Below are 25,636 nucleotides of genomic sequence, written 5' to 3' on the forward strand. Positions count from 1 at the left end.
GCAAGACCGTCACACAAGAGAGGAGAGGGCGGGAGGGAGAAATACCACATAAAATGCCTTATTCTCTTCAATGAAAAGATGATCAGCTCAGTTGCTTGCCACATAAGTAATCTTTGCTTCAAGCCAAACTTCTCTGAGCAGAGAAGCAGCACAATGTACTGGGTGGGCCAAAAGGTTTGCTCGGTTATTTCCGTAGGATGGCTCTAGTAGCACTCAGTTGTCTTTAACTTCATTTGAAACAATTTTGTTAGATTGTATTGTGACAGGTGTCACATCAGCATGCATTTAAAAAAAGACTTATGGGGCTTCCCTGGTGGCGCAGTGGTTAAGCACCCGCCTGCCAATGCAGGGGACAGGGGTTCGATCCCCGGTCCAGGAAGATCCCACATGCTGTGGAGCAACTAAGTCCGTGCGCCACAACTACTGACCTGTGCTCTAGAGCTCGTGAGCCACAACTACTGAGCCCACGCGCCACAACTACTGAAGCCTGCGCACCTAGAGCCCGTGCTCCGCAACAAGAGAAGCCACCGCAATGAGAAGCCCACACACCACAACGAAGAGTAGCCCCCACTCGCCGCAAGTAGAGAAAGCCTGCGCGCAGCAACGAAGACCCAATGCAACCAAAAATAAATAAATTTAAAAGAAAGACATCAAAATTGGTGAATTTTTGTGTAGCCATTTTAACACTGAAGCTGGAAGAAAAAAGCAACATTTTCAGCATATTATGCTTTATGATTTCAAGAAAGGTAAAAATGCAACTGAAACGCATACAAAGATTTGTGCAGTGTATGGAGAAGGTGCTGTGACTGAACGTTTCAAAAGTGGTTTGTGAAGTTTCGTGCTGGAGATTTTCGCTGGATGATGCTCCACAGTCAGGGCAGACCAGCTGAAGTTGACAGCAATCAAACCAAAACCATAATTGAGAACAATCAACGTTATACCACATGGGAGATAGCTGACATACTCAAAATATGAGTATGAAAATCATTTGCACCAGCCTGGTCATGGGAATCGCTTTGATGTTTGGGTTCCCCATAAGTTAAGGGAAAAAAACCTTCTTGACCATATTTCTGCATGTGATTCTCTATTGAAATGTAATGAAAACATTCCGTTTTTAAAGCAAATTGTGATGGGCGATGAAAAGTGGATACTGTACAACAATGTGGAACAGAAGAGAGCGTGGGGCAAGCGAAATGAACCACCACCGACCACACCAAAGGCCAGTCTTCATCCAAAGAAGGTGATGTTGTATATGTGATGGGGATGGAAGGGAGTCCTCTATTATGAGCTCCTTCCGGAAAACCAAATGATTAATTCCAACAAGTACCTCTCCCAATTAGACCAACTTGAAAGCAGCACTTGACAAAAAGCGACCGGAATTAATCAACAGAAAACGGGTAATCTTCCACCAGGATAACACAAGACCGCATATTTCTTTGATGACCGGCAAAAACTGTTACAGCTTGGCTGGGAAGTTCTGATTCATCTGCCGTATTCACCAGACATTGCACCTTCGGATTTCCATTCATTTCGGTCTTTACAAAATTCTCTTAATGGAAGAAATTTTCAATTCCCTGGAAGACTGCAAAAGGCACCTGGAACAGTTCTTTGCTCAAAAAAGATAAAAAGTTTTGGGAAGATGGAATTACAAAGTTGCCTGAAAAATGGCAGAAGGTAGTGGAACAAAAGGGTGAATACGTTGTTCAATAAAGTTCTTGGTGAAAATGAAAAATGTGCCTTTAATTTTACTTAAAAAACTGAAGGCACTTTTTGGCCCACCCAATATAAAACAGAGTAGCATTTCAACACCTCATTTGAAAATAAAGCTGAGGCTTTACCTTCACTTCAGAGTCACTCACTGCCCATTAGCTCGTTTATATGAAATGTCATATTTTATAGCAAGAAAGACTGTAATGGTTAAAAACAGCACTTGGGGAAAAAAACCTGCAAGAGTATTTAATAATTACAAAAGCAAGAGTATTTACCGGTTATATATCCGTATTACAAGGTTGGGATTGTCTATAAGTCCAGGGTTTTCTGCAAATTCATGGTAAGTAATGATATGCTCCATAAATTTCTCTGCAGTGTAAAACAATAATTATCCATTTGGTTAGAGATTACATAAATAAATACCCATATGAGATTATCACAATACTACCTACATTGAAGGGACTATAAGATTTTTAAAAAGTCCTTTAAAACAAACAAACAAGAAACCCACCAACTAACTTTTTTATATGCATCAAAAGCAAATGTCAGACACTTGAGGTTTTTTCCCCCCCAGGACAAGAAAGAACACTTCTTTTCTACTCCTCCTCTGCTACCACTCCTCCCGCAGATGGGATAAAACAAAACTAAAAACCAAAGACCAAACAAAGAAAAATGGAAGTAAGTCAGAAAGAGAAAGACAAATACCGTATGCTAACACATACATATATAGAATTTAAGAAAAAAAAATGTCATGAAGAACCTAGGGGTAAGACAGGAATAAAGACACAGACCTACTGGAGAATGGACTTGAGGATATGGGGAGGGGGAAGGGTGAGCTGTGACAAAGCGAGAGAGAGAGGCATGGACATATATACACTACCAAACGTAAGGTAGATAGCTAGTGGGAAGCAGCCGCATAGCACAGGGAGATCAGCTCGGTGCTTTGTGACCGCCTGGAGGGGTGGGATAGGGAGGGTGGGAGGGAGGGAGACGCAAGAGGGAAGAGATATGGGAAACACATGTATATGTATAACTGATTCCCTTTGTTATAAAGCAGAAACTAACACACCACTGTAAAGCAATTATACTCCAATAAAGATGTAAAAAAAATTAAAAAAAAGAAAAATGGGAGAAAGGGATAAACCAGGACTCCTAGGAAAATAGATTACAGATGTGGCGAGAGGGAGGAAGATACGAAGGCACAGACGTGCACACGCTCCACTCCGTAACCAGTGAAAACTGAGCTTCATTCTTCTAAGCAGGAGAGACTGCATACCTGGGGAATACTCGTGGGGGTCTTACAGCATTAAGTGCACAAGTACAAGCTACGTTAGAAAAAACAATCAGAACATTTTACAATGCTTGGAGGAAAGAAACCAAACACACACCAGAATTTGGCGTAGGGTCTCGTCAAGAAATAAATTCCAAGCTCTTGCAGGATAAACGAGAACTGCGCATGAATTTCTGTATGCTGATCGCAACCCTGCACTCTGATGCAGGCCAACAGAGGCAATTCTCCCTGGGGTTGCTCCTCCTGGCAGTCTGTATATTTATTACTTTTACTTGCCGTTTCTGCCTCCCCCAATGACAAACTCTACCTAAGTGAACAATATTCTTTTTAAGTATAAATTTTATAGTTTACATAAATTGTATATCCCCTCCTCCACCTATATTTTTTAAAGTGAAGGCTTATGAGGATTATAATTAAAATGTGACCTATTTAACTTTGTCCCTAGAAGGAACCACTGGCCGTAATAACACGCTCTTAATTTCTAGCAAAAAGTAAAACAAACAAATAGAATTAAGAGGTGGAAAAGAGGCACAGTGATCACCCTGTGACGCTAAGAAAAAGAAGATTCAGGGAAGCACAGACGTGAGGCTCAGGGTGCCTGGCCTGCCACATGCAGAAGATGAAGGATGATGTTAGTTGTAAAAAGAAAATCTTTCCTTAGAGGAAAGTCAATCAAGGGCCACTAGCCAAACTGAGAAAACATTAAGAAGAGTTCAGTTTACAAAAGGAGGGAAAACCAGAAAGGCCAAATAACTTGGGACAGACGTACACACGGCTGCTCAAGCCACAGCAGAGTCGTCTGAACCGGCCCCGCTAAGCAGCTCCCTTGTCTTGAGCACCTTTACTCTCCTGCGCCAACTCTCAAGATGAGACAGAAAGTAATCCCTTCTACCTTTAGCCAGAAACATCCATCTACTCAGAAGACAATCAATTTTGGCAGCCTCAGGCCCTCCTCTCCTGTCTCAGACTTGGGGCAGCCAGGCCCCAGTCCCACAACTACTCTTCCAACAACCTTACAGAAGAGAAGGTGGCCAGAGCTGCACTGACCCCGGCCGCCCAGCAGGCGGGCCGCCCAAGACCTCGGCCCCAGACACGTGCCATCTGCCACCCATTTACCTGTGGCGTCACCCCAACACAAGGTACCTAAGTGAAGGGCCAAGAGTCCGACAGCAAAGGGGGACCCCGGTTACCTGCACAAGACCCCGCGAGCTGGATTCCCACAACGGCTCAAGGCTGCTTTCTCAGTGGGGCAGGCGTGACTGCTGGCCTACCTTTAGAAATCTCTCCGTTCTCGCTGAGGCCCCCGCAGAGGGACAGGGTGACGTCGGGCAAGTCCATGGCAGAGTCTGAGAGGCACTCGGTGCCGCTGTCGGCGGCCGCGCTGCCCACAGACTGTGGGGACTGGGAGCCAGAGAGCGTGTCGGACTCGGGCCACTGCCTGGAGCCGGGCTCCGACTCGCTGCGGGAGGAAAGCATGGCCTTCACACAGCTGCCCGCGTTCCCAGCTTCCCAACCACAGGGCTCCCTGGGCGCTGTGAACAGGAGCAGGCTGACCTGCCATCGGATGCGGCTTTCCTTAGGGAGTGCTGAAAATCCTATCACAGATGACACTGAAATAACCTAACAGCACTGCTGAGGAATTAACTGGATACAGTGAACACGTCACAAACATCACTACCGTCATTCACAGTAATGCGAACTTTTCAAAGGTGGCAGTTCTGACTTAAAGGGGCAAAAGAGTTATAAGCATTTATTTACATCGTATGATGAAAATGACAGAGTAATTAAGAAAAATCTGATGTTTGAAAACCTTTTGATCTTAACTTCCTAGAAAAGGCTGCAGTGCTATATACATCCTGTAGAAAATGCTGTAGTCCAAGGTTGTATTATTTTTAAAAACAAGGCTTTTCTAAATCATCTGTTACTTCACGAAATACAACAAAGAAATTAACCAAGTGAAAATTCTCAGGAGCCTAGACACACCTCAAGAAAGAAAATGTACTGAGAAACTAGAAATAAGCTGTTTTACACTAGTGAGCGCCAGAACCAAAGTCGAGGGTATTCAATATTTTCACTTTTCTAAATAAGGTTTTAGAAGCTGATCCTAAAGGAAACTTTCTGTAATGGAGCATAAGTTTGAGAGAAAAAAAACCCAAGGAAATGACGCCGTTAAGTCTGTTAGTCATGAATGTTTACTGCTCTATTTCAACGTCACATTGAAATACTGTTCTAGAATTTTCAAATTCTTTTACTTTTTTTTTTAAAAAAAAGCCAGTATATGAATGTATGCTATCCAGTGGAGTTATATGACCGTTAGGGAAAAATCTGAAATTTGAACAGTAGGTGGCAGCAGAGTACAGATATGTCATAAATAGAAAGCAGTTTCGAACACGATCATGTTTTGTATCTGAGCCTCTGAAGAAAGCTTTAGGTTTTTGGGAATTCTCTCTCCTAAGAGCAATGTACACACATATCACAATACTGAGATCAATCGGATCAACAGAATGTGTTCCTCACTGGAAATGGTGAAAAAGCCAAAGCCACCTAAAGCAGCAAAACCTGCTGTTACGCTGGGGTCCCAGTGCAGGCCGACCCCTGGAGTAAAACACAAACACCCTTGTCTTCAACCTCCTAGGCACACGGCTAGGCCCCCCCTGCAGTCACGTGTGGCCACTTGATCAGATGACTGAGCTGTCCATGTGGACAGAAGGCGTGTGCTGTGTCCTCCCCAAGCTGGGCCCCTGAGTAAACTGCCCCATGTGATCCTCTCCTTTCCCCACTGAGGCCCCGGAGGGCATGGTGGAGGCTCAGGAATGGAAGGAGCTTGCGCTCCTGAGCGCCTGTGTGCAAGTCCTCCCACCAAACACCAGCACTAGAACAGCATCACGTGAGCAAGAAATCAACTGCTGTGGTCAAGCCACCAAGGTCTTGAGTTTTATCAGTCAGAGCAGCTGGTGTGACCCTCACCGACGCCACCACTTAAATGCACAGAGGACCCACCTGACTCAACAGGCCGCCAAACCCATGAGACTGATGTGATTTAGGGCAAAGTTGAGCTCTAATTACAAATACTGGCTATTCAGTCAAGACGGCAATGGCCACGATGATAAAACAAATGCTTACAAGCATTTCAATAATCTCACTGTCTCTCAGTGTTTATGAATGTCTCTAGAAACAACCAGCTTCTGAGGTAAGGCTTGGTGAATGGCAACGGTCCCAGATGGTGAAGTTATAACAGCACAGGGAGGCCCCACTGCAGTAGTCACGCTTCCCCATTTTTTAAAAGAGAAACTAAGAAATCTCTTAGGAATCCCAGCGTAAATAAATGATTAAGGACTGGGAGATTGGAAACAAAGAGATAATCTTAAGACAGCTTACATTTTAACTTTCTTATTGGAAAAAAAAAAGGACCAGTTTTCAGTTCTCTCACCTTAAAAACCCAGCTACTACTTCAAAAGGAAATGGATACTTGGAGACAAATGTAGGGCAGAAAGCTAGGAAGGAGTTTTAAGGATCTTCCAAAACTATCTGTAAAAATTTAAGTATCTTCTTTTCAATCCCATCTTTCTATTTTAAATAAAAACTTAAGACATGCTTTTCAATAATTTACCTAAAAATGTTTAATTATGCGTGACTGTGGCTCAGTATATTCAAGCCATACTTCTCACGAGAAAAGTAAATTGTTTTTTATAATCATAGATAGAGTATTATCATGGAATTTCCCCAAGAATGGAAGTGACCTTGGGAAAACAGTGCAAGTCTATCGCTGCTGAGATCTCGGTGTTATTCCAAGGTGAGAGTCACGGAGGAGAAGGGGGAGGGGGTGCCAGGGGTTGCGGAGAGCTGAGCTCCAGGGGTGCACAGGCCCTAGAAGGGGCCCCACCAGACCCAGGACTGCAAGCGGAGACTCACTGAAGAGTGGAGGCCTTCTTTGTAAAGCATCTCTGAATAAAGATATTTTACCTTTAAAACACCTAGTAAAGGAAACAAATGCTAATGAACAGGAGTTGCTAAACTGAAGTCACATCCACTGTTAGGCCCTTATGTAGGCTTCACTAGTACACCTTACCTTCTTACTGTATTGAAAATCTTTTCATAAATAGGTAAATTATTAATTTCAAATCACTACAGTCAAAACAACACATGTACAATTTCTGAATTTTCCAAAATCTGAAGCAATCATCCAACTTATTAGCTAAAGGATACCATCCCCATGCTCTTTTTTCTCAGACAGAATGCTTTGCTCTAGAAACAGAGAATATTTCAGAGCTGCCCACTCTTCAATCTAAAATGCACTACCTTTTGGGGAAATAGAGAGCTGCGACCTCAGGTTCTAGCGCCTTCAGGTCATCCAGGTAAATATCATCAGGTCCCTGGTGCTGGCTTCTCTTGTGGACACCTGTTTTTGTTTAAAAAAAAAAAAAACAAAACCATTGGAGATGAGAACTTGGTTATTCTTCATTTACAACTCTGCAAGAAAACAAAGGTTTGCAAGGAATAAAACAGACCACGATTGGAATTACGTTGTATTTTTAAAGGTGTCAACTAACCTCTTTCCCTGTGTGGGTTCTCATCATCCACGCGAATGGAAGAGGGCGTCAGGGTCGCACTCCTGACAGCCGCCCAATAAACACGCGCTGAGTCACGCATTCTTTCACCTGCTCTCACGTGAATAATCCTGGGCCCTAAATCGTTTACACTTGAAGGTTAACGTTTATTATATTTACAGCACGAACAAAGGAGACCGAACCCGAACCTGACGTGACTACCAGCATCGAGAAAGAGGCCATCATTCTAAAGCCACGAGGGGAGGCTTGCGGGGAACAGGGTGCTCACTCGGTGCCTGTGGAGGGCAGGACCCCTCACCGTGGGCAAACCTGGCAGTCAACGCCTTCGACACAGGATCACGGTTAGCATCTCATAGTGGGACATGATGAGATGCAGTAGGGAGCATCTTCAATTCAAAAAATAAAGAATATTTAACCCAAATCCAATCACGCCTCTAGAGCTGTGCTGCCCACTCATCACTGCCACACGTGGCTGCCGTGCACGTGACCTGACCTAATCTGAGTGAGGTCTGTAAAACGTGAGAAGTGTGTGCGTGTTTATCTTTAGTTCTATGCTATTTCAACACGTGCATTTCATGCGTCTACCATCACAGTCAATATAAAATACTGTCACCACACAGATCCTGCTGCGACCGTTTACAGCTCTACCTACTTCTCTCTTGTTCCCTCCCCCACCCCACTGCTAACCCCCAGCTGCCGCTAATCTGTTCTTCCCTTCTCTAACTTGGTAACTTCAAGCATGTTATATAAATAGAATCATACCACATGTAACTTTTTGACATTGGCTTGCTTGCTATCTTTACTCATCATAATTTCCTCAGATTCATCCAAGTTCTTGCGTATTATCACTAGTTTGTTCCTTTTTTTCCCTTAGTATTTCATGGTATGAAGCACTTATTACAGGTTGCTTAACCATTCACCATTCAAAGGACATCTGGGTTATTTCTAGTTTGAGACTATTAAGTATAAATCTGCTATTAAAATTACCGTACAGGTTTTTGTGTGAACGTAATTTTCACTTGTCTGGTATATTTTCCCAAAAACATGATCCAATGCCTCTGCTTCCTCACCAACATATGATGGCGCTACTATTTTTATTCTGGTCATTCTGGTTTTAATTTGTATATATCCAAAGAACAATGATGTTTAAAAAAAAACGAAAAACACATACCAGCTTTCCAAGGCTTACTATAAAAAATGTAAAATATCTCCATAACGTCTACATTAATTACTTGTTAAAACTATAATAGTTTGAATTTACTGCTTTAGATAGAATACGTTAGTAAACTTAGTTTCACTTGTTTATTTTTACTTTTTTTTTTTTTTTTAATGTTAGAAGACTTAAGTTCCAGTTTAAGGAAATACGGGAATGTCCCTTTGAAAAAACAATCAGATACATCCAGACTGTAAGAAAGTAAGTACACAAGACAATAGCCTGGGCTCTTCAAAAGGTCAGTATCATGGGTGCAGAGAGGGAAAGAGTGGTAGTGGCGGGTGTGTGCGTGTGTGCGCTCATGTGCGCACAAGCACACGAGCTGTTCTAAACAAAAAAGGTTAAACACAAAAACCAAATGCAGGGCTTCCCTGGTGGCGGAGTGGTTGAGAGTCCACCTAACGATGCAGGGGACGCGGGTTCGTGCCCCGGTCCGGGAAGATCCCACATGCCGTGGATCGGCTGGGCCCGTGAGCCATGGCCGCTGAGCCTGCGCGTCCGGAGCCTGTGCTCCGCGACGGGAGAGGCCACAAGAGTGAGAGGCCCGCGTACCACAAAAAAAAAAAAAAGTTGGGGGGAAAAAAGAATGAGGCCAAATCCATGGTGGAAACCACCACTCGGTGTTCTATCTCTCCAGTCTATTCCTGCCTTGAGTGCCGAGAACAGGGGTCATTATTCCCTGGACTAAAACCGGAACACGGGATACACCCTTAGCAGTTCTTAGAGTAGCACACGTGATTTGAGAAGATGGGCTGAGCTAGGAAGAAACAGGTACCTAGTTCCTCACCGGCCGGGTGAGCACATGTGGCCACAAACACCCCTGACAGTCACATTCTTTTATTTTAAATGAACTGTTTCTGAGTGACCCTGAAGGCCCATACCTGTAGTGGCTATTAAGTCAGTTTGTGATCGTCTAACTTATGGTGCTGGCATGTTTTGAAAAGTGAAGTAGGTGTTTGGCTCTATGTGACAACTGAATATTTTTAGGGAAGGTTTTACTTCCCTAAAAATAGGCCCAAAGCCAGTGTTCAGATATACTGTATCCAGTATCCATGTCAACTTTATATTTTTCAACAGTAAGAATGTTCTGATGGATGTCAACTACTTTCCAAAAGTGAGAGCTGCTGAGCCAGGAGCTGCACCCGTCTTCTAACTGTTAGAGGATTCCAATCAACAATCAAAGGAAGAGAACACACACTAGTAATCGGTGTGCATTTATTTAAGGCCCATATTATTGCACCAAAAGTACTTAGCTTGGCCTCAACTAACCAGATGTTTCAGGTGTGAGCATTTCTCTAGTCTAATTTTTTCTGTTAAACGTAACTGTCTGGGATTCTACGTCACGTTACTGACACACCTAGTCATTAAAGGGGTTAACTTTAGTCATTCACTGATTTTAATGCCTTCGTAAGTTTTTCAATAAATGCTTCTCAGGGGCCTGAGCAGCCATGGCCGGGAGAGGGAGGAGGTCAGAGTTACCTCCAGGGGCGCCTGACCCCCCCCCTGAGTGCGGCAGGTCCCAGTCAGGAGCACAGACACAACGGCAGCCCCCAAGCATTAACTGAAACCCTGGAGAGAGTTACCACCTAGATTTAGGGCAGCCGAGGCCAAACCAAACCACCAATTACCTCTTTTCTTCGAGGGTGAGTCGGCTTTAGCGGCTGGTTTAGCTTCTGAGGGTGCCTCGGCAAAGGACGGGGGAGGAGGGTGGTGGGCATCTGACCCCTCGGGGGGCTCCCGAGGCCCCGATGCCAGGGCTGCTCCACTCCTCTGCTTCCCTGGGGCCCGGGGCTTGGGCTTCACGATGGTACAGACCGTCTCCCCCATGGAAGCATCCTTCTCAACTTCACTTAGGAGGTTGTCCTCGCTGGGAATTACCCGAAAATGGGTATTTTCTGATGGAGTAATCATAGCTGTCCTAGATCTCTCTCTTTTGCTGACCTGAAACAGGCGAATTGTTTAGAAATTAAACTACTGTCAAAGGTGTTTGTTAACAACGTAACAAACGTTGTGGGCAGTTTGTTACCGTGGGCAGTCAAATCTCAATGCGATCACATAAATAAGCAAAATGTGTATTTAAAAAAAACTAGAGGGTCTAAATATTTTTTTTTCCCCTCTCAGGAAATGCATCTTTCCAATTCTTCCTTCTTTCACCCTGAGCTGGCAAAAAAGCTTTCGTAATCAATTTCCTATTTTAAAATTTCAGTGGAAATTTTAGTTTCCTTTAGGAACTTAAAAAATTTTCCTGATTAAAATGTTAACAAGCAACATTATTTATGAAATAGGAACACACAAAATAATGTTGGATTCCTTCCGCTATAAATATAGCACAAACGTTATCAGAGATGTTAACTCGGCTTCGCTTATGCGACCACACGAGGGCACCACCACCACTTATGTTCCTGTGACCTCATCCTCAACTCCGCAGGCCGGCGAACCCTCTACCTTGGTGGACTCCGGGAACCCTCCCCACGTCCACTCCATGTGGGACTCGGATCTGAGCAGGCTCCCGGCGGGTTTCACCTCCAGCTCTGAGTCGCTCTTAGGACACACCGCCGGGGTATAGGGGCTGCAAACACAGGACAAAGAAATGTGATGACTCTTAATAAGTCAGGAACCTCATTCTTGCCAAGCTCAAGAGATGAAAAGAAATACAAGTTTGAATATATCAATTTCACCCGCAGATATAAAGGCTACCTTTCCACGTGAGCTCTTTAATAAAAACAATGCCAACTAGCATTTATTGTGGACTTCCCGGGTCCTCAATAATATGTATTATCCCACTTGATTCTCACAAGAAATCAATGAGAAAGGTAATTTATAGCAGAGAAAATGCATGGCAAGATGGGTTAACATAATACAGAGAGAAACTGGATTTGAACACAAAGTGTGACTGCACGTTTCTTCACAGTATTAACCACAGTTACAGTTAGTAGTTGACACGAAAAAGAATTGTAGAGGGTCAAATTCTATGCTGATGATACAGGTCTACACTGGCCAACTCTGAGAATAAGTCAGATCAAGTTTAGGAACAAAATAATTATTGAGGGGAAAGGTCTATATTTGTGTTAAAAGCACACATTCAGTTCCTCATCTGTGTGAGAGACGTGGAAATATCATCAAGTCGAATAACAGAAAAGCTATCAGTATATCCTTCCTTTAAGAAATGGAGAAATTTCAAGAATACTTACGCGTCTAAGGGGGACCAGTCCCCATCAGATAAGGGGTAGTGGTCTCCAGAATGGAAAAGCAGAGGCTCCTTGTATTCGTCCTCCTTTAAGGAAGCATTTGAAGATCCTCTGTGAAGGGGGGGGTGGGGTGGGGAGAGAGACAAAACAATGACATCTATGTCAGCTTTAAAATATCCCCCAATTCTCACTGACACACTGTTCTAAGTTATACAAATGAAGAAAGTCAAATGATTAATAACTAACTCTCTTAAAAGGAAAATATGAAGGAGAAGAGGGTTCACTGTTGCTACACACCGGACACCACTGCAATCACCATTTAAACATGGGATAAACAGGAGGAACAGAAAAGAAGGTGAGATTAAAAACTCCTTTTTACATCTGTTAGGGGTATTTGATTCAGAGCCTACCAGAAGAAAACTAAGGCTTTACATATATTGCGTCCAATTCTTACAAATCTGAAGTAGTAAAGTCTTATTTTAGGTATTAGGTAATCAAGGATCTACGGGAGTTTAGTAATTTGCCCAAAGTAAAATAGCTCCCAAGCAGTTGGATTCCCAACAGCAAGCCCTTGTTCTTTTCCACTACACTCTCCTGCACATTACAGAAAATGTAAGCAAGCAAACAACTGAAGACAAGAGCTATGGCTCAAAACTACCCGAAAGACTCTTAAAAACCCGGAACTTATTTTCTTCTTGGCTGGGCCCAAGCATTACTTGAGAACTTTCTCTTAGAATCTACGTGATGTAGGGATGCGAGGAAGATGACACCGAAGTATGATAAATGCTTTCAAAATTCATTCACAGACCTTGGAACTGTAGGAGACTTAACTAATGCTAGTAAGGTTTTAATTAATTTACCCTTTGTTTTTCTTGAATTTGCAAAATTAATATAACTACCTTGCCATATAACCTTGAAAACACCCCTCAGAAGCACTGTGGGCCCCAGTTTTTCATCTTTAAGTTGGAAATTTTTCTCTTGTCCCGTCTATTTGATAAGAGTCGATGTGAGATTTATGTGGTGTGTCGTGGTGAAAGCCCTGAAAAGTATACAGAAAAGTAGGAAAAAAACTCTGAAAAGTGTAAAACACTATATAAAGCAAATTTAAGAGCTTCTTACAGAAAATTCAATGTTCTACCAGGACAGATATAAGATGTGAAATGATGAGACGGTCTATCGCTTAATCTGCTAGACTAAAAATAGGGATAGAAACCATTTTATTAATTTGTATTATCTCTTTTCTCTCTTTACACCTTAATTTAACATGCTCTGATTTACCACTAACTCTGACACGTAACTATTTTTCCAAGTAGCTGCATTTCCTAATTTAAGGTTTACCTAACCCTAATCTTCTTTCTCTCAGAAGGCTCTCTCAGATTAAGCTCTGGCATACCACCTCATTCAAGGGGAAAGATACATAGACTTGAAAAAGGCTGAAATCCAGGTAAAAATACTCCATATCTTAAAAGAGGAAATTCAAATGGTATAGAAGCAAAAAGGGAAAACTGGATGCTACGAACAGTCCTTCTTTGCCAAATCTGAAAGGATAGTACAGCTTGGCCCACTACTATTCATACATTTGAAAGTGGTTTGAAAAGAGCAACGTAAATGCCGTAAAAAATATTTTATTACACATTATTTTGTTTTGGGAATGTATTTCACCACAGTATATAAGGTAAGCCAAGAAGAATACAGCAAAGCAAACTGGATTTAATAAAATATTGAAAAAAGAGAGAGAGAGAGAGAGACCAGGCACCATTTAAGAATTTACAAGCCCAGGAAGGCAGGACATGGTCTTCTCTGGGCGGATCCGGACAAGAATAGAGCCCATGAGCTTAGACCCATCAGAGTGATAGAAAAGGCTGCTGATGCTGAGGTTCCTTTCCGTCCTGTGACTCATTGAAAACCTGCCAAGCACGTTCAAAACGGCACACGTGGCTGAGGACAGGCAGCCAGCAAGGCCAAGCACGACAGGGTCACTTTAAGTATGTGGCACGAGGATGTAATAAGGGAGAGTATAGATTAGAACGTGGAGAAATAGTATGAACACTGACTCTATTTACGTTGAAACACAGGACAAATAGCTGCATTAACGGTGAACAGCAAGGATCCGCGGCCGAGCAGATGGTCTAAGGCTGGGTCAGGGTGGTTGGCGGAGGTTCAGCTGAAGTTCGTGAGAAGTGTGTCTAGAGCACTTCAGCCTTCACAGACGCCCCAGCACTGTGACTCCAAGCTCAGCTTCATTTTGTAAAACGACTATTTTTCTCATTCAAAAGCCAGAAATTACATGATGTATACAACTATCAAAATTCACTGAACTGCACACTTAGATCCATGAATATTACTGTATGTAAGTTATACCTCAGTTTTTAAAGAACAGGGACAAAAACCAAGACAAAGTCAAAATCCGGAGCCTGAATTATTTACGTGGGATAAATCAGAAGGACTAGATAAGTTTTAGTCTACATAGCTGGCAGCAAGTACGTAAGAGATAAAGCGGGCTGCGACCAAAGTTCACCGTTAACACAGCGCTGACCCTCACCCTCAGTGTCCGATCAATCGATCTCACTGTGACTAATGATCTAAGTTTGCTTTAGGATACAGGACACTTCCCACAAAAGATACCTCACGACAGGGCAGAAGAGAGCTGGGCAATGTGTCTCCTGGATCAGAACGATGGGGAGGGGAACACGCGGTCCCAGGCCCCTGCCACTCGGCCCCCAGATCTAACTCTCTAAGTGTGTCTGCCCTGGTGGATTAGAAGTAGAGATTCCTTTCTGACGGCATAGTTGTAACCCTCCATTGCGGTTACTGCATTTCCAGCAGCTGAGCGTTTTATATGTTTGCACTCAAGACTGTGATATAGCATCATCCCACGTGAAAAGTCTCCTCCTTCCCAGAGGCTACAAGTGCCCAGGTGCACTGTTTTTAATACATATACACTTGTACATCCATCCATCCGTCCTCTGGAATGACGGACAAGGCTTCCACGCTATACTCAAGCCAGAAGCCCACCTTCAGGAGGGGAGACCCATCAGGCACAGCTCCCACAAAGCCCTGTGCGGGTTAGACCTCTCCAGCTCCCACAAAGGGGTTTTTCCTCTGGCTACACAACACCAACCTGCTTCCAAGAGTAATTTCATCTTTCTGCTGCCTCCTTCAAGGAGCCTAAATTAACCTTAATTCTATTATCAATGAAATTCTTGAAAAGTAAGGAGTTTAAATAGAATGTTATTTATCAAGTTTAGGTAACTTCTCAGAAAACAAAATTTCTTTCCTACCCAGTAGGGGCTGAGGAGGGGAAGGTATTTAAAAGCTACAAATTCCCCAAATCCCCATAATCTGTGGATCTCGTAACTGCAAAAGCAGTTGATTTCCTAATCTTTTTCTCTCAGATCCTTTAACGTGCTCTTTAACATGCTGTTAATACTTTTGACCCTGAATATCTTCCTCCAAATTTCCGATTTTAGAATCTGGATGCTGAGCGGGAAGGGGTCTGGCAAGCCATGCAGTTCAGTCCTCGGATTTCACAGACTAAGAAACGAAGGCCAGAGTGACCACAGTCGGACGTGTAACGGCCCCGTCCTCTCCCTTATCAGCTCAGCGTGAATTTCAGGCCGACACCTGCACAACCGTTACATTTTGTCTTGCATTTGTCGCTGCGGACCAGACCAGCACTCCTACAGATTGGGTTGATAGAGCCTTTCGTACAATCTGGAAAAGGAAGGCACGCACTAATACTTCTGCAGTGCATTCACTTACAAAATTCCTTTAGAACAATGACTTGTGCACTTAGCACGTGACTCTGCATGTTTTAGAAATGTTTCACCTTCCTAAATTGAAGCTGCAGGTTGTTTAGGAGTTCTAAACGTTGCTCTATTATATATAACAAAGGACACGTGTCAACAGCCCTTTATAGAGGCAAAACGTTACTTCAGCGTCTTTTCTGGTAGATCCTGGAAGTTTTAGTTAGCAAAAATATTTTCAGGAATTAAGGTGCCTAAGGGAGTATTACAGTGCTATCCCAAATAAAATTTCCAGGTGCGTGTATTTCAAGTTTTTCTCAAAAGAACATGTTTCCTGCCTACCTACACATTATAAATAAGCCAAAACTTTTAAAGGAACTGCTTACATTCTCCTTGTAGTTCACCGTTTTGTTCTGTTTTCTTTTGGGGGGGTAGTGCCGCACAGCATGTGGGGTCTCAGTTCCCCGACCAGGGACCCAACCCTGCCCCCTGCAGTGGACGCGCGGAGTCCTAACCACTGGACCACCAGGGGAGTCCCTACACTCTTCTTAATAGCACTGAAATCAAGGAATGGAAGATCTGAAAGGGTCTCTTAGTTTGTATTCCTAGGGCAACAAAGGAGAAAGAACCCTTAAAAAATTGAAAGCAGGAAGAAAAGGATGGGAAGAGTGCCTTTTTAAGAAATTGTGGGACTTCCCTGGTGGCGCACTGGTTAAGAATCTGCCTGCCAATGCAGGGGACACGGGTTCGAGCCCTGGTCCGTGAGGATCCCACATGCCGCGGAGCAACTAAGCCCACGCGCCACGGCTGCTGAACCTGTGCTCTAGAGCCTGCGAGCCACAACTACTGAAGCCCGCGCGTCTACAGCCCGTGCTCTGCAACGAGAAGTCACCACAATGAGAAGCTTGCGCACCACAACGAAGAGTAGCCCCTGCTCGCCGCCAACTGGAGAAAGCCCGAGCACGGCAACAAAGACCCAATGAGGCCATAAATGAAGGAATAAGAAAAAAACATATATTAAAAAAAAAAGAAACTGTGGAACTTTTCTTTATTAGCTTAAAATTCTTTTGGGAATCAGTGATATAAAAGTAGAGTTCAGAACTTTTAAAATTAAGCTCTTCCCACCTAGTGTTTTGATTCTGAAAAAAAAAAAGGCACACAAATTTGTTATTGCAGACTAAAGTTTTGTATGTACAAATGGTTTACACTGCTCTGCAGAGTCTAAAGTACTGTCCCACTACGGCCTCCTGTTGTCTGGTTCTAACAAGAATTCTGCCTTCGATCAGAACAGAAACCCAGGTCTCATACGTTCATTGCGGGGGGAGTGAATCACCATGTGACAGCTGATGAGTAGGAAACAATTTCACGTATGAAAGATTATTATTAAAGGTAGGAATCTGTTCTGGGATTTACAATCCAGATTTTAAAATTTTAGAAAACAAGTTAACAGTTTTGCCAAAAAGGCATTATTCTACTACCTTATTCACTAACAGCATAATTGTAACAACAACATATTAGTAAGTTTTTTTCTTGACTTGACTATTTAAAATAAAAGCTTGGTAAATAAAACACTAGACGTCAAGGTAGAGTGTATGCTTGGTATACGTTTGGTTACCTCCCCTCTTCTCCATGATGAAGAGAACCTGAACAGCAGTAACCTTCCCAGCAAGGGGGGCACGATCTCTCCTTCCAGCAGCCGAGGTGAGAGCATACAGTGACAGCGTCGACCGCATAAGGCCATCCTCCCTGCACCCCAATTCAATCAGGGTGTGGACATTCAGGATCACTTGTCCAGCAGTCACCAAGGGAAAGAACCACCCTGCTGCCACACCCATGGTCCGTCCAGCGCCGGGGCCGCCACCCAGCGGAACGGGGGAAGAGAGTCTTATGAAAGTCGAGTACTGAATGAAAAAGTACATAGTTTACCCCAAACTGTTATGTTTTAAACCCCAGACAGCACTGACTTGAAAACTGTCATCTATTTTGAGTTCTTCTACTGAGCTGGTAAATAACAGTGATCAAGATTTCTCACTTCAAAACAAAAACAAAACCCTCCTTCCCCCTCAGCTTACTAGGATGTTGATGATAAACTCAAAACCACCACCTTGAATTCAGGAACAGACAGACAAGAGCACCAACAGCAGGGTAGGGAAACACCCCCGGCGTCCCATCTGCCCGCCAGGCACTAGGTTCAGATCTTCTATGTGACGTATGATTTCCTTGGCTTTTGGAAACTTACTGGGTAAAATGAGACACGATGCCAGTCGGCTTCAAGCGATATTTTAGTGCCATGGCAAGGTGTCTGACAGCACATTTTGTACAGTTGCAAAAAGGAAAAAGGAAAATGCCTCTCCCACTTATTCCGCGATAAACTGCCAACAGGGGAAAAACAAGTCCAAACCTCAGACTGCAGACCCAGGGGAGAAGCACCAGCACCGGCTGCAGCCGAGCTCCGCCCACAGCACATGCGCAAGGAGACCCCCCCACCCCCAGCCTACCTTGCCGACTGGGCCGCCTCGCCTTCATCCGAGCTCAGCTCCACACCCACGGCGTCTTCTGCAGCAGGGGAAGCGGCCTGCTCGTCCTTCTTACTGTCCTGTTTGCATTTCTTCCTCCTTCGTTTTTTCTTTTTCACAGAACTGGGGGTGAAAACTGTCTCTGTTTCCAGAACGTGGGAGACGTCTGAACTCTGTGATGGTCTTTCACTTCCACCTGGTTTCACCAAAGGGGGGTCAATATCTGTAAAGAACTGATCTTCAGTAGGGATGGGTGAGGTGGCGAGGTAAGCAGGAAGCTCTTCCTTCAAGAGAATACGGAGAAAGAAAAGTTGTCAGTGACACAGTACAGTGCATCAGAACCACCACCATTTTTGGTGGATCTGAATTTCACAGCGGTAGAAAGAACACCTACCTAGTTCCCAAAGGTAAGAATGTCACACTGAGCTCAGGCACTGCCCACCCTACCTAGATAGGTCTCCACCCCCCTGCAGGGCTTAGCGTCAGCTCATGCGGGTCCACGTCGCTGAGCAGTGGAGGAATCGACGTGCCGAGTCAGCACGGAGCACGCGGAAGCTCAGCCAATGCACGTGCTGCAGGGGTGGATGAGCTCGATGTCCATCGGCGCGAGCACGGTTCAGGGAACGGCGCTGTGGTACACCCACACTAGGGACTACCGTGCAGCTAGTTAAAGGACAAAGTTCCACCCAGAGCTCTGACTTGGCAGGCGTGCTGATGACATACAGTTAAATGACGACAGTGAGAGAAACAAAAGGTCAGTAACTGGAAGTCAGGTGGGTTCGGGTAATGTTTATCCCCCTTTAAACTGTGACCCCTGGAGAGAGGGACTTTTCTTCATACTCTGTAGCAGAGAGCAGTAATTCCAGGGTTATTGAATGAATTAAATTTTTTAATTTGTAAAGAAAAGCACATTATACTGAAGAAAATCTGGTCAACTTGGTCATACATGGAATAGGGAAAAAAAGGCTGGAAAGCTGACACTCTCCAGGTTGACCTTGCTAAGCATAGTTTTAAACGGAATCATGAGAACTGATGTGAGAAGCAGGCAACAGGCTCTCAGGAACCTAGTCCTCTCACTGACCGCATCTGCTGATTTATTCGGAGCCTAACCAGTGCGACAGGTTACATCAAAAGTGTTTTACTCTTATGATAACTCGCTTACTGTTTCATTCTGCCTTTTGCCTCTGTCTCTGATGAGGAAAATTTTTCTCTAGGCCAAGTAAATGCAAATAACATAATATAAAAACGAGTAATTAAGATACTAGGAAGAATATTGGTCTGGTAGGTTCCCCTTCATAAACACTGTTTCTTTGCTGTTTACAGAACAGTACTGACGCAGCTGGCTTCCAGGCTAAAGTAAAAACTGGTAAACAATCTCATTCTGCTATTGTTTATCTTTTCTTTGTGAATTTATGACATCAAACTGGCAGTTCATCTTCAAAACCAAAAAAGTAGCTCCGTGCCCTTAACAACTTGAAGCTTATTGTTTTTGCTGAGATTTTATTCTTTATGATGAAAGATTAACAATGCCTTCTAAGAAGTTGCTTTTTTTTTTTTTTTACTTTTAAAAAAAATTTATTTGTTTTATTTATTTAGTTTTGGCTGCGTTGGGTCTTTGTTGCTGCACGTGGGCTTTCTCTAGTTGCGGTGCGCGGGCTTCCTCAATGCGGCAGCTTCTCTTGTTGAGGAGCACGGTCTCTAGGCACGCGGGCTTCAGTAGTTGCGGCACGCAGGCTCAGTAGTTGTGGCTCATGGGCTCTAGAGCGCAGGCTCGGTAGTTGTGGCGCACGGGCTTAGTTGCTCCGCGGCATGTGGGACCTTCCCGGACCAGGGATCGAACCCGTGTCCCCTGCACTGGCAGGCAGATTCTCAACCACTGCGCCCCCAGGGAAGTCCCCTTGTAAGAAGTTTTATAAAGATCCACTTTAAATCAATCAAGAACAGCTCAGGAACATTCACATCAGTGGATACGTGAGGGGAGTGGGGCAAATCGTGCTCTCTTGCTGAAAGAGGCCAAACGTGCAATAATCATTCATAAAGGGCAGAGGCCAATTAATTTAAATCTCTTGAGACTTTAATAAACTAATGCACCTGACTCGTCAAGGTTTGGGATGTAATGTCCCCAACGAAAACAGCAAAACATGTTTCCCAAATTTAAAGGTCACACGTGTACACACGCAGACACGGCCTGAAGAGATACGCCGTGATTATTCAGGTGGAACTGAGTGTATTCAGGCCAAGGTGTAAACTGTACAGACACCACTTAATCAAGTCACTGGAAGCTCACAAGAGGGGTAAGTGCCAAGGCCTTCAGCACACCCTGCAGCCTGGAACTCGTGCGGGGAAACTTCCTGCCCCTCCAGCTCCTTTCTGACAGCCGAGTTCTTCAACCTAAAACTAAAGCTTGTCTAACCAGCAACAATCGTCCACACAGCTCACCATGAAAACTAAACGTTCTGCTCTGGGATGTGCACCGTGGGCCTGACACAACGTGTGAAGTGGATGTGACCCACCAGGACTTACATACTCCTCTTCGGTCTCCTCCACAAAGAAAGCCTCCCCGTTGTCACCCAATTTCATGTGAAGATCCACTGCATCGCCATTGATTTCTATGTCGATCTACGAGGAGAAACAAAGTGTGACTTGGCGTCAAGAGTCTGTCATTCAGGCTCCACTAAGCCTAGATTCTGGGCTCTCAGGCCAAACGCAGTACTGAGGCTCCCAGGGTGACAGCCCCAGAGAGACCCCACCTCCTGCCCCACGTCCCACCCTTACACCACCAGACTGAAAGTAAACGTTCCATCACCTACTTTCATGACAAATTTTTAAAATATATTGAATTTCTCAAACGTCATAAAATGGGGGAAATGTCATCGTCAGCACACACTTGAGCCCCTCTGGAGGTTACAGCACAGCCAGGCCTCACCGTGCGAGGCTCAGATCAGCAGAAATCTCAGTTACCACAGTATGCTGACTGCGTAACTGCAGGAGAGGCACACGTTTCACCACCAGCTCTTCCATCCACGGGTCACCACAGCCGTCCTGCGGTGTCCGCAGGGGGTTGGCTCCAGGACCCTCCTCAGATACTCAAATCCACTCATGCCCAAGTCCCTTACATATAAAAGGGTGTAGCATTTGCATATAACCTCCACACATCCTCCTGTGTACTTTAGATCATCTCTAGATTACTTATAATACCTAACACAACATAAGTGTTATGTAAATACTTGCCAGCATGCAGCAAATTCAAGTTTTGCTTTGGGAATTTCCTGGAAAAATTTTTTTCCACATATTTTTGATCCGAGGTGGGGTGAATCCTTGGATGCAGAACCCATGGATACAGAAGAGCGACTGCACGTACATAAGAGACGCCCATCACGATCAGTAACTCATCACGTCACTTTTTCAAAGTCTGTCGGTGACCAGTCCCAGCACATCTGTTACTGAGCTCAGGCACAGGCGGCAAAGCATGTGGTTGTGTTGCCTCCTGGTCTCCCAGTGATAAAGCCAGTTGACATTTTATAAAATGGATAATTGAAAGAGGCAACTGGCCGAGATCAGAGAGCAGTAAACAAACAAACAGTACTAGTGCTGGAAGTAAAATCAAACTGAACATCAGCAGTTACAGAAGAAAGAGCCGACCTTGCGAACAGGAGACTCAGGATGAGCTGCCAGAGGAACCTGGAGGTGAGTTTATACCAGAAAGGAGGAACACGGCTGAGACAAAAGGATGAAGACCCACAGGAAGGGACACAGGCAGAAACCTGCAGGTCGAAGCAACTCCCAGAGATACTTCATGACATGGGAATTTCAAAGGATGAAAAGCTAGAAGCTGATGTAGACTTAGAAAGGAGTAGGACAATTTACCAAGACAAAGAAAAGATGCTTGTTCCATAGCGTGTTACATCAAGAAGGTAAGCCCTGTTCAAACTACTCCTGACGAGTTTTTTACAAAGAAATTTAGTTCTCATTGTTTCTAATGTTTTAAATTGCAGTGCACCAAACACTATTTTACTATTTTTCATTTTCTTATATATTTATAACTGACAGTAGGAGTTTTTAAAAGTTCTGACCAAAGCTTACAGAGGTCGTGGAAGAATCCTAATTTCCCTCATCGACTAAGCTTCCTTTTGCAGGGTTTCAGCTTGCCCATTTTTATGGTCTGTACTACTATGCAAAGTGAGGAATGCTTGTTTTTATACACACACACACACACACATATATACATATATATATACACATACACATATATATATATCAGGTACTACCATATCACTTAAAAATAATGTAACTCCTTATCTGTAAGCTGTGAATAAATACTCTTAAATATTTTACAAAAATAAATACCAACTTTCAAAACTCTTACGGATAACTTGTAAACTCTGGTTTTAGACTGTTCAGGGGATATAAAGATGAACACACAAAGGCATAATATAGACAGAAGTAGAACAGTCCATAACCTCAGTGTCCTTAGCTCTGCATGGCCCTCGTGGTGCGAACAACTGTAGAGTCTGCTGGGTGTGTCCCAAGGAAGACCAACGACCGCTTCTGACCAGAGACTGAGCCCTGGTTCACGTCCAGTCATGGAAGGCAGCTCCATCTTCCCAGGAGCCACGGAATGATGGGATAAGTAACATCATATTAAAAAATATTAGTTGACATATGCTGTCAATGCTTGTTTTGAAAATTCTACGTATGAATAACATAACCACACTGAAGGGAAGAAGAAGAAAACTAAGTAACTTTGAAAAACGGTATGTTGACTACAGAATTCTAAGTCCGAAGACAAAAAGAACTATGAACAAATACTGTACTGTAGTTAGTAATTTTTTTTTAATCACAGACATGGGTCAGCAATTCTGAAACTACTTTATGTGTATTCTAGTACTGAACAAATACGTAAATATACTGTAGATAATGAGAAGCATGTTTCTCACCGTCAGAGAAAGAAGCTACAAATATGGAGACGAGGAAGAACCCTGTGGCGATCGGCTGGAGAGGGAGGAATCACTGTGAACTCCCGATTTTCACAGACGGACGCAGATGCAGGTGTGGGCACGTGTATGTATATACATACATGGACTTTCTAGCTCTGGGGGCTGAGAGGGCCTACAGGCAATTATACCTCAGGCTAATGAGCACACCCAGTGACCACGTCTTTGTTTCCAGGTACTGTTCTCCAGTAACAGGAACCAAGGCTCCTTGGAGAAATAAAAATAATTCTGGGGCCGAGGCAGGGGAAGTAGAGTCTCCTGGAATATCTTATGGTGCCAGAGAGTAAGGAGTGCTCAAAAAATGATGGGAGTGTTTCGAAAGGACTCAACTGGAAGGGGCATCCAACAGCCAAATCTGGGACAATCTTAGCAACTACAGAAATAATGACTATAACCCACAGGGTAAAATTAATATCCATGAGTCCATACTGATCTAATTAGATAACTGAATAATTAAGTAGATAAGAGAAGAAAAGCTCTTCGACAAAGTACAATTTCAATTAATAATTGGAGCAGGAAGAATGGAAATAGAAAGTCACCATTCGGGAAACACCACAGCAATAGCTGCTGCAAAGTCCACCGTGTAAAAGCTAAAATTCATGGTGGAAGCACGACAAAAAACGGTATGCGCACAGTCTCAAAGCTTCTTCCCACAGGTAAACTCACAGCCAAGAAACCTCGCAGACACCATTCAGCAAGTGGTCAGAGTTAACATCACCAGTAAGGAGACAGCGGCAGGGCGGGGCTCCTCAGCGGAGGCACCAGGAAGGGCACACCCCCGCGCGGCGTTATTCTCACCAAAAGGAGAAAACACCGGACAAATTCACACTGAGGGACAATCTACACTGTAACTGTGCTGTACTCTTCAGAAGTCAAGGTCATATGGAAAGACCTTGACAGAAGTCAAGGTCATATGTCAGAGAAGACAGGGTGAGAGCAACACGGGATCCCGAAACAGAAGACAGTAGTGGAAAAACTGGTGAAATCGTAATAAGGTCTTTTGCTAATGGTTTATACTGATGTTAATTTCCCAGTTCTGATAATTGTAACTATGGTTTCGTGAAACGTGAACATTAGGGGAAGAGGTTGGGTGAAGGATTATGGAAACTTTTAAAACTGCATTTGCAATTTGTCTGTACATCTAAAATTAACATAAGCTAAAAAAATGTGAAAATCGTAAAAAACAAAGACTGAGGAACTGTCACGGAGTGGAGGAGACTAAGAAGACAGGACAACGAAACACTCCGTATCTTGATGGTGGTGATGGTTTCATGGGTGCACACACATGTTTAAACTTACCAAATATATCCTTTGAATATGTGCAGTTTATTGTGTGTTAATTATAAAATAAAGCTGTAAAAAAAAAAAAGGATAACACTATAAAAGGAAATCAGAAAAACAGGCAACTAAGAATTGAATACAAAATAAGTTTAAAATCCTATACTAAAAAATCCCTATGTAATTTCAGAAATGTTAATAAAATGATTATTTTACAAAAAACTCATTTTTCTTCTACTTTTTAAAAGAAAGGGCTGCATGAAGCAGTTTCCATAGGACAAACACTAACCCTAACTCATATCCCAGCCAGCCTTCTTAGTGCTTTCTATTACTGGGAACATTTACTGCTAAAAAAGTTGCGTATGGCATGAACTCCTAACTCTTCTAAAACAAAGTACTGCCAGAAATTCCCAGGCTGAAGAAAAACACGCTTTCAGATAAGTGTTTAAGCTTTTTCTTCATAATAAACTAGTTGAAGTCACATAGCATCTCGCGTCATCTAAGGTTTCTAAAGCAGCTGTAATAATAGCAGCTTCTTCCACAATCATAGGAAGAATGTTTCTAACTGAAAAAGTTATGTGGGAACAGAAAAAGTAATGAAAAAAATTTTTTTTCTGGACTATAGGCAAGAAGATAGGGAAAAACTAAATTCACTCTGTAATGCCAGGTTTCAAGTTTCTCAGGATGACTTAATTACATTTTTTCAACTAGAAGTTAGACATATAAAATAATTTAAATAGCCATGTTCGTTGACTTGCTGTTATATAAAATTTTAAAGTTAAACAGTACAAATGAAATATTTAAAGTTATTTTATCTTTAATAAGAAATAAAAGATTCAAACTAATATCGTCCTTCAAAATTTTCACCTCTGCAGGTTACCCATTTATCTAATGTAGCTGGGAAAACGGAATGACGCTTCTTTAAGATGCAAATTCAAAGTCTGTTTTAAAACTATTTTAGAAAAGTTAACCCTTTGGTTTATATTTATAGCCCGTGTTTTTAGGGATCAAATACGACATTTCTTAATACGACTACTTTAGTCTCTTGATTTGACTCTAAATGGAGTTTGGTTCTCTCCAAAAATTAAACCTAATATCAAATTGTGCCAATACGGAGCGTACTTAAAGGAAT

The 25,636-nt window shown here is 43.2% G+C and overlaps 1 protein-coding gene across 5 annotated transcripts in view; it reads right to left on the reverse strand.

Annotated features, from left to right (window-relative positions):
• The window catches only part of LPIN2 (lipin 2), a 105,344-nt gene that overhangs the window by 10,736 nt on the left and 68,972 nt on the right, over positions 1-25,636 (reverse strand). For 4 of the 5 annotated variants that reach the window (XR_004486569.2, XM_049698306.1, XM_033439346.2 and 1 more), the window contains exons 3-11: positions 20,756-20,851; positions 18,215-18,516; positions 11,974-12,081; positions 11,228-11,351; positions 10,411-10,723; positions 7,552-7,686; positions 7,301-7,400; positions 4,273-4,460; positions 1,986-2,079 (exon numbers count right to left, since the gene is read on the reverse strand). Coding sequence is in view for 4 of the 5 variants with exons in the window: in XM_049698306.1 (XP_049554263.1) it covers positions 1,986-2,079; positions 4,273-4,460; positions 7,301-7,400; positions 7,552-7,686; positions 10,411-10,723; positions 11,228-11,351; positions 11,974-12,081; positions 18,215-18,516; positions 20,756-20,851 (1,460 nt within the window). In the remaining variant the exon portion in view is untranslated. The remainder of the gene's footprint in view (positions 1-1,985; positions 2,080-4,272; positions 4,461-7,300; positions 7,401-7,551; positions 7,687-10,410; positions 10,724-11,227; positions 11,352-11,973; positions 12,082-18,214; positions 18,517-20,755; positions 20,852-25,636) is intronic. The other variant, XM_033439349.2, reaches the window with a different exon arrangement.

This window comes from Orcinus orca, chromosome 15, assembly GCF_937001465.1.
Source record: "Orcinus orca chromosome 15, mOrcOrc1.1, whole genome shotgun sequence".
NCBI lineage: Eukaryota > Metazoa > Chordata > Mammalia > Artiodactyla > Delphinidae > Orcinus > Orcinus orca.